We start from the raw sequence: 13,421 nt of genomic DNA on the forward strand, positions 1-13,421 counted from the left end.
CATCACAGTTGTTTAAGCATTATGAGAAGGGCTTTAAAAAATACTTATGCAAGAAAAAAAAACCTAGGAAAAATAGCATCCATGATATTTTGCTGTTTTAGGAGAACAGCTCCACAGTGGGAAGCAAGTAGAGCTAACAAGCTCAAGAGAATAATTTCACACAAATAAGGATGCCATAACAAATAAGGTCTCATGGGAACATTTGTGAATAAAGTAGATAAGCCAACTCTGAAAGTGAAGCAGGGTGAAAACATCACCAAATGTGTAAGAATTTTTTCAGCAATCAATTCTCCTGCCAAGAGAGAGATAGTATTTCAAATTCCCTAATCTGTCATTTGGCTAGAGAATAGAAGATAAGGGATTTAAAGCAGTTTACATGAGAAAAACTGAACCATAAATAGGTAATTTGGCAGGGCAAAAGCTTGGAATATTATCAAAGGCAAACCAGTCCAAAATGGCAAGTCAGATAGTGGATGGTTTAAATTTGGAATGGATCCTTCAAATCTTCTTATTTATCTTCTTATTTGACTTACTATTCATTCATTTAACACTTTACCCTTATCCTTTGCTATGAAGAGAATGGGAAGATGGCAAGTCACTCTTTAATACAACATACCCATTTGAATCATGCACCTAAGGAGAATCACGCTGCACTTGCATGGATTCAGTCATTTCCTGGGAATAATTAATTCTTAATTATAAATCATTTTGCTGAAATTGATACTAAGTGACATTTATATTATGTTTTTCCTTCTGGAACTCAAGGCCTCATGTAGCATAGGGATCACCCCTTTTTTAGACACTCAGTGACAATCCTACAAAGTTGATAATGACTGAGAGATAATGACAGGCCCCCAATCAGTGAACTTTGAGATTCTCAATCCACTAAACCAGGGGTCCCCAACCCCCAGTCCATGGACCGGTACCGGCCACAGCGTGCCAGCAACCGGTCTGTACAAACAAGCAAAGCCCCATCTGTGGGATGCAAGTAGCACACAAAACCACGCACTCCCCGGTCCACGGAAAAACCTTTTTCCATGGAACCATTCCCTGGTGCCCAAAAGGTTGGGGACCTCTGCACTAAACCACTCCTGTTTCTCAGCCATGAAAACTGTGTAGTAAAACTTTTATTTGCCCAGCCTTTTGCTTTTTTTTTTTTTTTTGCTCAGCCTCGGAATTTAGCAGTGTAGACTGGAGTAATTGGTATAAAATAAGCAAACACCATCTCAAGGGCAATTAGAAGCTTGTAGCTCTTTAAACAAGGCCTGGGATTTAGAAAAGGGTTATTACATTGATAAGATTCACTTAGGAACCTGACCTAGAGTTTAAGAAGTGATCCAAGTTATCCTGGACTGAACCAAGAGATGAAATTTGCAGGCAAATTTAAATGTTAAAATGAAGTCTGATAAATGAGTCGCAAGTATAAAATGACCTCTGAATTTGATTTCTGGTAGAGGGTTGAATTCCATAGAAAGATCTGTCTGTATAATGAGTCCCAAACAGAATAAATCCAACCTCAAGTTGCCACCTGGTAATCAGTATAAATCAAAATCAGTGGTTTTTTGAGATATATGCTCTCTCTTTCTTTCTCTCTTTCTCTCTCTAACTTGATTGTTTTGATTCATTTTCAAAATTGTCTCTGGAGAACTTTTGTGCCACTTCATAGGAGTCTATGAAGCCAAAGGAAGATTATTTTAGAAGGAAAAACTGTCTACCTTTCTGATTTGTCATTGTTGGGACTTGAATTTATGAATATCCATCATGTAAGAATATAAAATTGAGTACTTATCTGGAACAATTAGCAAATATATTTATGTGAAATATAAAAGGCAAAAGTATAGAATTAGATAAAAGAAAACATCACAGTTCATTTCCAGCAAAAGAGTTGTAAGGATACTAGATCAGGTACAGAAAGAGGGAAAAAGAAAGGATAAAGAAAAAGCTAAAAAAGCTAACTTCCAGAAGAATCGTTTGTGAGATTTTCCTAACTCAGAATGAGCACAGACTCTGCAGAGGTCTGTATCACAATCCACCCCTACAATGCTGACATTGATTTAGCTCCATTTCCCCGATTGCCAAGCACATCATAGCTTGAAAAAGCATTTGCCACTTATTGAAATCCAATATCATCCTCATTTCTTCAGTCTATCTCAGTTGTTCAAGACAGGAGTTTTCCTAAACTGCAGAGATATAAATCTAGACCAGATATCTCTGACAGGCCAGGTCCCAGCCAAACCCATATTGGTTTGGCCTTATTTTTGCCCTGGGACCCCAAACAAACTGCCTTAAATTATTTTGCTTCTCCTTTGGATTTGCTCCAGACTGATGCCTGCCTCTATCTAGAATGGATGGAGAGTAAAAGCTAATGAGAGCTGGAAAAAAAGCTTGCTAAGAATGGTGAAGCATGTGTCAGTCAGTCAACATTTGTAGGTTAACTGTAGACATTCCTCACAAATATACATGCATAAACCCAGGAAAGTGACAATAATTTAAAGAAAAAATGTTTTTGTGCTGCTGTGATTTGTTTTCTGTTCTTTCTCTTGCTGTTCTTCAATGGCCATGTTGGATTATTGAACATTTGTACTTTTGTCTAAACAGCTGTTTGAGTTTTATTATATTTATAGATACAATCACTGCATATCTATGTACTATATCACTATAATATTTATAATTATAATGAATTATATTATAATTTGCTTTAACAGAATAGTAGAACCATCCCATACCAAAGCCCAACCCATTATATAAATTACTTGAGTGATATGATTGTGAAGTACATTCAGCCAGCCCAGTCACAAAAAGCCAATCATTTTTTTCATCTTGATGGCCGCAATTAATTACTGATTAGTTTGAAATGCCTTCTAATTACTATTTGTCTTATAATTAGTAGCCACCCTTCTCTCATTACTGCTCAAATTAATGCTGCAGCTTGAAAAGTGCTATTTCCCTTATTACGTGAAATATTTCAGAGGCCAACTGAGATAGCCAACTTTTTGAACAAATTCTATGTCTTCAGATGCCAATTGCCAATCATCTACATATTTATATGCCTTTTCTGCTTGTCTAGTAGTCTCAAAAGCAACTCAAGACAATATGAGAAAGATCAAAAGACAACATTTAAAAAGGAGTTTTTTTGTGAAATAAAAAAGCAGAGATCCTTAAAAGGTATGATAGTAAAGGATTAGAAGCCCAGCTGGTGCTATTTCTCTAATCTCCATAATATGCTAAACTATTTCCATAATAAGCTAAGCTAACCTATAGTGGACTAGTTTGTATGTCAATGTGCTATGCAAACCCAGTAAATGCAATCTATTTATGGCTTAGTGTGTTCTGTGAATGAGACTATTGATTTAGCTAAGTAAATATGCATAAATTAATCACAGATGTATGTGTTATGTGAACACAATAGATGTGAAGGTGATGGGAAGACATACTGTATGGCTCAAGCTTGCTTCCCTGACCTACAAGTAAGATGTAAAAGAACAGACTACATTTAACATAGAGAAGATTAAGGTGAGGCATGACTATCTCTCTTTAAAAGTGGTCAAATAGTAGAGGATGATATAGACTTACAGTATTCTGTTTTAGGGCAGGGTAAAAATCAGTGACCTTTTAGATATTGCTGAATTACATTTCCAATTCACCTAAGCCAGTGGTTCTCAACCTTTTTAATGCCGCGACCCCCAACCGGTCGTAAGTCTAGGACTAAACCGGTCGTAAGTCGAGGACTAAACCGGTCGTAAGTCGAGGACTACCCAACCGGTTGTACGTCGAGGACTTTCCCTGCCCAGGAGCGCCGTGCATGCATGGTTCCGCCCCCTACGCTGGCCGAGGCGTAGCTGGCAAGAGGCAGAGACAGAGCAGGCCAACCACCAGCTGGCCCAACTCAAGGGAGGTAAGGCACCCGCCAGAAAAGGGGAAAAAATGGCCTTGCTTGGCGACCCCCGTGAAATGGTCAATTGACCCCAAATAGGGTCACGACCCATAGGTTGAGAACCGCTGACCTAAGCCAACATGACCATTTTTAAGAGATCCTGGAATTTTGTTTAGCAAAATCTGGAGAGCCACCAATCCACCTTTCTACTTTAGGGAACAAATTTTCCTGGGCAGCTGGATCATCCTGCTCTTCCCAGAGACAAATCAGTCTGGGTTTTGAATTTTGGTGAGATTCTAGAATTTCATAAATGTCAAATGGCTCTAGAGAACCTGTTCTATTAATGATTGTATTATCTTTTTGCTCTGAAAAGCTTCACTTGTTGATACTTGCATACAAATTTAAACATGGGAGAAATACAAAGCTGCTCTTGCCCCTCTTTGTAATACTTTCATGAGAAATAAAAGCTAACCTTAGACACTGAAGCAAATATTCACTGACATTTGATTTCACGATGATTAGCTGAGGAACTGAGAGTGACAAGGGTGAAATGTATCATCCATTAAACATCTAATAAGCCAGAAGTCGGGTAGCAAAGGCTTGGAGCTTTCCTTACTCCTTAAGAAATTCTGCTTGAATTCCTAACTTAGCTTCTCCTCATCCCTATGGAATATCACAGCTGCCATTTTATCTCTATCACAATGATTGCTTTTACCTTGAATTTAAGGGCATCTTAGTAGAGTGCAGTAGGAGGTTGCCCCATTGGTTTTTATAGGACACGTTTTAGGAGGGCCATAAAGAACCAAAAAAAGAGAAGCAGCTCTCTTATTCAAGAGAACTAAACAATATGCTTGAGAAAACCAGAAGAACTGTAAATGGAACACTTACTTGAGCATGAATTCCATTGAATAGAGCAAGAGAAGATGTCTGAAAAAAAATCTGTCTTGGAATGACCAGAGTTCTATTAAAGAAAATCTCCTTCAAGTCCTACATGACTCTTGGACCATTCATGGATTGTCTTCTAGAGGAAAGAGGGGCATTCCCCATTCAAGTATCAACCAGATGTTTACTAATCTATGTGGACAGTGTATTTGACCAGAATCTATGTTCACTCTGTGAAGTTTGAGCATCTTTAGGTGAAATTCGGAAACATCTTTGGCGGTTACCATTCCTCCCCTGGATCCTTGGCCCCGGAGTCCGAGCGAGTGGCTTTAGAGTGGCACGAGATTTCAGACGGGCGAAAGGAGGGAGAGAAGATGAGAAGCTGTGTTGCGCTGGCGGTGGGAAAGATGGGCGCGGAAGGGCTTTCCGAAGGGGTTAGTATCAGTTAATGGGTCGAAGAAAGGCAACCGCAGCGTTTCGGTGGGGTTTCCTCAAAGAGACGCCCGAGCTCAAAGCGCCCGCCGCTGGCCAAAGCCAGCCAAGGGGAGGGACCGAACACAGGAGGGAGGGGAGAAGCCGCCCCAGCAGCCTATGGAGTCGATCATCCTCAACTCCGGATTCCGCGAGGCTATATAAGTGGCTTCGACGACCGCTCGCCCCTTTCTCCGACCGGCATTCCGGGGAAGAGCACCGCCGCGGCGCCCATCTCTCTGTGTGTGTGTGGGAGGGAGGGGAAGACCCTCTGACTTCCCAAGCAAGCGCTTGCCCGGGCTCCCGGATCAGGAGGGTGGAGAAAGGCGGGCCGTTCCTCCGAGCCAGAATGACTTCCATCCCCGCGGCCAACTGGAGCGGCGCCGAGCTGGGCGGCTGGAACGACAGCCTGTCCGCACCAGCGGGGAGTAACTGGTCGTCGCCGGCGGCCAACTTTTCCAACCAGTTCGTGCAGCCGGCGTGGTGCCTGGCGCTCTGGTCCTTGGCTTACGGCGTGGTGGTGGCCGTGGCCGTCTTCGGCAACCTGGTGGTGATCTGGATCATTCTGGCCCACAAGCGCATGCGGACCGTGACCAACTCCTTTCTGGTCAACCTGGCTTTCTCCGACGCCTCGGTGGCCGCCTTCAACACCCTGGTCAACTTTATCTACGCGCTCCACGGAGACTGGTACTTCGGGGAGGCTTACTGCCGCTTCCAGAACTTCTTCCCCATCACCGCCGTCTTCGCCAGCATCTACTCCATGACGGTCATCGCGGTAGACAGGTGAGAGCGGGGCGGCGGGGAGAGGGGTCGGGATGACTCACGGTCAGCGCGCTGGGGGACCCGATCGATCCCGGGCCGCCAGCGTGTTTGCCGGCATCACGCCTCCTTCTCTGCCGGTCTTTATATACGGGCAGACCTCGTGCCCTGAGTTGGCATCGCCTTGGCGTCCCAAAAAGCTTAGGAAAAACCTGACTGTCTTGGTCGGGAGGGCAGCTGGATTTGCCCGGTGTTTTTGCGGCTGACCACGTGGGACCGTGAAGAGGTGCGAAGAGGCGAGCCTCCCTCCTCTCCCCTCCCTTCTCTCCCCTCCCCTCCCTTCCCTAGAGCGTTTTCCTAGCGCTCTGGTTCAGAGGCTCTGTTTAACCATCGCGGCAGTTGGCCCATCAGATTCAGATCTTCTTCAAAGGCTATGAAGAAAGTTCAGCTTCTCCTGCCACCCGAAGCCTTTTCAGCACCATTTCTCCGGACAGCTCTCACTCGCTACTGAAGCACCCGTAGAGAAGCGAGCAGTTCATCAGTTCTAGAAAACCAAGCCATTCAAATTTCCCTCTTGTCAATGTCACATTTCTTAGCAGAGCTAAAATCCACCCCCCTTGAAACTCTAGGAGGGGGCATTGTTGATGGTGGAGGATGGTTCGGTTGAATTTTTAAATTCAATTGAATTTTAAAAGTTTCACCAACATAGTTTTCTATGTAGGTTTTTTTTTTCTATTGCAATGGTTCTAATTTCTGTCTTTCTGTCTTCCAATTTACCCCACTTGGAGATCTACTGAATTACTGGTTCCTCTTCCCCCCACCCCCCATGTGCAATGTATGCAAAGTTGCAAACAGAATATCTTCCCCTGTTTTAATTGAAGTTAGATATACTGTAATTATATTTAAGTAATAAAAGGGATGCATTCCTTATATACCAAGTGGTAGGCATTGTTATTTTGCAAATGCATAAATCAGGATTGTAGACAGTGGATCAGGCTAGAACTACTGTATGACAAAGTCTATGGATATCTCTTGGAAATGCTAAGCAAGCCATTATCTTGCTTAGCCTTACCTACCTCTCAGGACTGTTGTGCTGGTAAAAGGAAGTAAGCGTGGATTCTGGTTTGAGGAGTTGAGGAAGGACTGAAAGAGAGACCCATATATTACATCTTTTACATTTGTACCTATTATTTCCTTTTAAAATCTAAAGCAAACATGCAGCAAAACATCATGAGTTCTGTTATTTTTGATATGAAGAAATACCTCTATTTCTAAAATGTACTGCTAAGTGATAAATAATCCTGTTTGTACATGTCGATTTCTGGAGAAGATAAAAAAAAACTTAGACATTTATGACTGGGTTTTCCACTCAGGCACTTTCAAGTTCTCAAAAGTATCTTCATTTTATTTTTCTTCACTTGGAAATAATGATTTGGACTATACAATGCTTTGGATTTGATTCTGAAAAATACTTTGATATGCTGAAAATTAGCCCCTATTTGGAAGTCCATAAAGCAGTCTAGAAGGTATCCCATGATAGGTATCACATTCTTTGGAAGATGCAAAGACATAATATATTTGCACATCTGCATATTTTGAAGCCCCTTTTTGGAAACTGAAATAACAGCCAGCAATACTATGTGTCACTGGATCCTGGACTCTTCCTCTCCCATACCCTTGGGAAAAAAGTGCTGAAAATGAAAATGGTCCTGTCAAATCAGACAAAAATCCACCTTGTTCCACATCTCCAAATACAGTTTTTCTAAAAGTGGTTTACTCTGTGAAGTTTTACTAGATAACTACTATAACTCAGTCTTGTAGATGGAAATGGAGGACATTCAAGGGCATCTGCATGTCTAACTCAGCCTAATTTCTAACTAGTGGATCAATGGGCATAATGAGTTACTTTTGAATAGGCATATATTTTCATTTCAGATAAACACATGGTGATTGCTAGCCTCACTGCTTGCTGATACTGTTTTGAATTAATTATTTGCATCAGTTTGGTGGCTAGAAAGAGGGAGAACAACTCATTTGTATTTCTCTTAAAATTTAATCTAAAATTAATACAATTTAATTTGCGTCAATTTTAACATACATACTGTATATATGCCCATGTTAGGGAGGATTTCTTTTTCTGTTTTTAAATAATAAAGTGTAGCTGGAATTGAATGGTGAAGATCTGAAGAACCTTGCAGATGAAGTGATGAGGCAACAAATGCAATTTTGACTACACAATCCCAGGGAGTGAGAAATGATTAGAAGATCCAGTACTAAGTATATTCAGTTATTCAGTTTTTTAAAGTAGTAGACTAAGTCTGTCTAATGCTCACCTTTAAAACATGAAGATTTCATTGAGCTCTGAGATGGAACAAAGACACATAATGAGATATATTAAAATGGTATTCTTGAGCTGTCCCAGATTTTTATACCAAGACATATTGCCATTCCTTGTATGCCAGTTTGAGTTCCAGGATGAACAAAGTGTGTCAGAGAAGAGTCTTACCCAATCACTCACTTTTTAATACTTATGCAATAACAATAGCAGCATAATTTAAGATTCTAGATTAAAAGCACAAGGTATGCATATGCTCCCTTGATGAAGTCAAGCAACAATAGCTGCAGTCAATGCCAGGGAGGTAAATAACTTGCAAACCTCACAATCACACTGCCTTGTTTTCAGTTTGAAGGGAGGTTGAAAGCAAATATAATAAATACTTCATAACTGTCATTAACTCAATCAACCCAAGAGATTTTGAAGCCAAGTACAAAGAAATTGCTGGCCACCCTCATTCCCCTCATTCCACATCCAGAAAGGAGCTAGAATGACTTCTGGTTGGCAGTGGGTAGAGGGTGCAAGTTAGCTTTTCTGTTGCATATATTCTTCTGTTCTTTAACATCATTGCCATAATCCTCTTAGTAGCATTTGCTGCTTAAGACATCAGGCAGTTTGGTAGGGCCAATTTTAGACCAATGAATTCTCTTCCTGACCCATTCTAGCTTCACACATCTTGATGCATTTGAGAAAGATTTGAAAACTTTTAATGAGAGACTGATTATGAGCAGGTGTTGAGAATGGTGGTTAGGAAAGTAAGGTGATGCAGCTATTTTGTTATAAATATTTCTGGTAGGCAAGAAAAATTGGGTGTATAGATTTAGGATTTTATCAATATATAAGGGTTATTTTTTACCATTGTAAATATATCTGGGTGTATATAAATTTTATTGCTTGGGGGCCATTTTGACATCAATGTTCATTCATTAGTTTTGCTTGTGGCTGGACCGTGTCTTGGAGGGAAGGAGCAGATGGAAATACAGTTTTTGTTATTTGTTAATATAATAAATGCTTTAGGTAAAGCACTTGGAGATTTTAACATGTAAGGCATTCCGTATATTTGTGGCAGCAACTGTTCATTCATGTTTTCACGGAATGGTCTTTCCCATCTCTTCCCTCTGAGCCACTTTATATTGGTGATGGCAGAAATTGAAGTAGGAATTTTCTTCATGCAAAAATGTGCTCTGCCCCATCACTATAGCTGAAGGGAAAGTATTAATTGCATCACTTTAGCCTATATCATAAGTGGTGAACAAATGATGAACAAATACAGGTGGCTCTCATTTAGCAATTGCCTCATTTAGTGACTGATCACAGTTATGACAGTGATGTAATAGTAACTTTGTGGCCAAACCTTGCATTTATGACCTTCACAGGTCTGTAAAGCAAAGGAAAGCTAAAGTAAAATCATAAGCACAGTCATCGTTTCGCTTGGTGACCCCTTCACTTAACGACAAGTTTCAGGTCCCAGCTGTGATGTCTAAATAATGACTATCTGTAAGTCAGTTCTGCAGTACATTCCCTTCGGCCACCTTATTGGCAATAGCTGCCAGTGAAGAAGGCTGAATGTAGATCCTTGTTTGACCCTAAGATGAATGCTGTGTATTTCAAACATTTAGCTGATTCTGCTATATTTCTGTAATTTTCTTGCGAAGCTTACGACATTAGTAAAGGAAAAGATTATGAAGCATGCTTCATCAAGTTAATTATTCTGCAATCATGCTGACAGATATAGTGTTTATCCAGGAATAATTTTCTTTCTATGCAGATGCAATGTCATATGGTCCATTAAGCTTACAAACGGACCAGTTTGTTCTGCTACATTGCCACTGATTGGTGTTAAAATAGGGAGTGTTTTTAATGGATCAAAACAATATTCTCAGAACTCAGCATATTGTTTGCTGATAAAAACAAGCCAAGGTCTTTATTAATGATATTTCCTCTCTTTTTGTCCCTTATATTGGTAGCCAGAGAATGAGCTATTGCTAATGATATATGATGCTTAAGATCTGCACCTCTAAAAGTCAGCACTACATCCACATATATTTGTATTCATTCATTCCTTGGTTACATGATTTACCTGTGCCAAGGAGCCCTCAATTTTCCCTGAGTTCATAGAAGTTCATAAAAATAAAATATCCTAAAAGCATAAAAGAAAGCATCCAATTAATCTATATTAAATTAGCTTGTATTGATAGAGAATAACAGTGTTTGAGCCTTCTCTCATTTTGTTGATGTTAAAATTTATACATTTCTGTGATACGTGTGGAAAGGTGTATCCATAGCCTCTTGAAATTCTTTATTCCATTTGTGTGCAGAGTAAGGAAAGAGGAATTAAAATTCAAATTGCTTCAGTGCTTCAGCTAATTTGTGAAACAACAATTTTTCACTCTGGCAGAGTTGCCCTTTCATAAAGGGACCCATTATATTTTTCCCAAATGGTAACGATTGTAGATACTTGGGATAGTTGTGGGGAAAAAATTCTTCTGTGTGTGATTTTAGTGTACTCATGTCTTTCTGTACCAGTTTTGAATTTCAGCATTCTGAAATGTGTTGAGCTCTTTTGATTCATGCCACTGTCGAATAATGAGAAAACTGTATTATAGTCCTACTAGTGCAACCCCAGTACCATTCAGAAAACACAAGATTGCAATTTAACTTTTAAGTATATTCTGAAAGCCAAAATAGTGAGAACAATTTCCAGGCCCAGGCCAAAAAAATCAGAAATCACAGAAGACTGTCCCCAACTTCCAGGAGTAATTCCTAAAGGTTTAAAATAACAGTAGTGTAACTTCCAGTGTAAATGTTGCCATCTGATAATGCATTTCTCTCTCAGTCTTCCTCATTGTAATATATACTTACTTCTTTTTTAAAAAGGGTGTTTTTGGCATGGTCAGGATTATGCATTATGAAAAAATGTTCTTTTTTTGTGGAGACAGTAAAGGTTTCCAGCTAGAATGGAGTAAGTCTTTTGCATTTATTTTATTGCTAGCTCTGGATAGTGACCTCAGAAATAGTATTCTCTGGGTCCTTGGTGCGCTCTGAGCTAGTTATTTTCTTGTAGATGTTTCATATATAAAAAAGATGTTGAGACTCTAGAAAGAGTGTAGAGAAGAGCAACAAAGATGATTAGGAGACTGGAGGATATAACATATGAAGAGTGGTTGCAAGAACTGAGTATGCCTAGGGGTGATATGATAGCAGTGTTCCAATATCTAAGGGGCTGCCACAAAGATGAGGGGGTCAGCCTGTTATCCAAAGCAGCAGAAGGCAAGACAAGAAACAATGGAATGAAACTAATCACAGAGAGAACCAACCTAGAACTAAGGAGAAATTTCCTGACAATTACAACAATTAATCAGTGGAACAACTTGCTTCAAGAAGTTGTGGGTGCTCTATCACTGAAGGTTTTTAAAGAAGATATTAGACAACCATTTGTCTGAAATGGTATAGAGTTTCCTGAGCAGGTGGTTGGACTAGAAGACCTCTAAGGTCCCCTCCAATTCTGTTAAGATAATTCCTTTGTTTAAATGAAGGACCTTTGCCAGGGCCACCCTTGATTGCCTGCAATAAAGATCCTTAATGGTCAATTCTTAACATCTTAGTACTTGCCAATGCAAATAGTCATTGCCTTATGATCATAATTGGGACCAGAATATCTATTGCTAAACAAGGTGGATGTTAAGTAAGACATGCCCACTTTTACTACCTGCTCCCTTTAGCACCAAAACAGTAAAATTCATTCTGACACACCACACAAAACAGTCAGGCTGGTAGGGAAACTCCCTTCACAGCAGTTCCTAAAATTACACAAAAGCACTTGGAGACATCAGCTGGAGATCTGGATCAAGCTGTAATTGGCATGCAAACTACAGCACACACTTTTCTTTCCACCACATTCTAAAGAGTCTGTTTCTGCTCTGAATTACTATTGATTGTTATTACAGCTTAATAAGGGTAAACAAATTGAAGCTTATTTCAGACAAATTCTAGCTTAATCTAGGTGAGACAAGTTTTACAGGATATCAAGATTTTGGATGAGATAGCATTCACCTTTAGAATCAAACATCACAGCTTATTGATTCTTAATAATTGTTTCTTTATCACTGAGTTTCCAACTGGCCAGATAGATTTTGTCCAGTTTTGGCCAATGTGCCAACTAACAGAATCTGCTTCTGTTTAGCCTTGGTGGCACAGTTCTTTTAGTTTGAATTATTGTTATACATTCTCTAACAGACTGCATTTAGTTGGTCCAGACTGAATAGAAAGTTAGCTGATGCTCCCATATGGGTGGATATGTTGAAAATAATTGTACTGGCTGCCAATTTCATTTAGGGTATAATTGAAATCATGGTGGCAACATCACCGCGGAAGTGTCTTCAGACAATGCTGGCTCCCTCGGCTGAGAAACGGAGATGAGCACTGCCTCCTACAGTCGGACATGACTGGACAGGGGAACGGAATGGGACAACTCACCACAGCCAAGTCACTGTGGCCAACTTGCCACCGCCAACCTGCAGCAGGCAACTCACCACGGCCAACTCAATGCAGGACAATGTGCCGTGGCCAACTCGCTGTGGGACAACTTGCTGAGGGGGCAATTTAACAATTCAATTTAATTATCTAAAATAAATTAAAAATTATTTTAAATTTTGCCGTTTATGTTTCATTTTGGCCCTGTTTTTGCATCCTCTCTTTAATGATTGTATTCCACCATTTCTTTGATATTAGTGTCCTGCAACGAGTTGGCCATGGCAAGTTGTCCTACAGTGAGTTGGCTGCAACAAGTTGGTCATCGCAAGTTGGCTGTGGCTATTTGGCTGTGGTGAGCTGGCCGTGGCAAGTTGGTCATGGTGAATTGTCATAGACCCCAGGGGAAACCTTTACCTTTTTTTTTTTTCTTTATAAAATTTTTTATTGTTTTTATCATAGAAAAAAGAAATACATCACAGATATTACACAATGTTATATCCCATCCCCCCACCCCCCGGACTTCCCAAACCAACCTAGGCTAATATTCAAATACAAGTACACAAATATTAATATCTCTAACTCCAAAGTCTAAACTTAAACAATCCATCTCCTCCGTGTTAATAAAAA

The 13,421-nt window shown here is 40.1% G+C and overlaps 1 protein-coding gene across 1 annotated transcript in view; it reads left to right on the forward strand.

The window, feature by feature from the left end:
- The first annotated feature begins 5,576 nt into the window (after window positions 1–5,576).
- The window catches only part of TACR3 (tachykinin receptor 3), a 51,801-nt gene continuing 43,956 nt past the window's right edge, over window positions 5,577–13,421 (forward strand). The window contains exon 1 of the mRNA XM_015820084.1: window positions 5,577–6,010. Coding sequence (XP_015675570.1) covers window positions 5,577–6,010 — 434 coding nt within the window. The remainder of the gene's footprint in view (window positions 6,011–13,421) is intronic.

This window comes from Protobothrops mucrosquamatus, unplaced genomic scaffold (genome assembly GCF_001527695.2).
Source record: "Protobothrops mucrosquamatus isolate PMUCROS unplaced genomic scaffold, P.Mucros_1.0 scaffold1058, whole genome shotgun sequence".
In the NCBI taxonomy this organism is placed as follows: Eukaryota; Metazoa; Chordata; class Lepidosauria; order Squamata; family Viperidae; genus Protobothrops; species Protobothrops mucrosquamatus.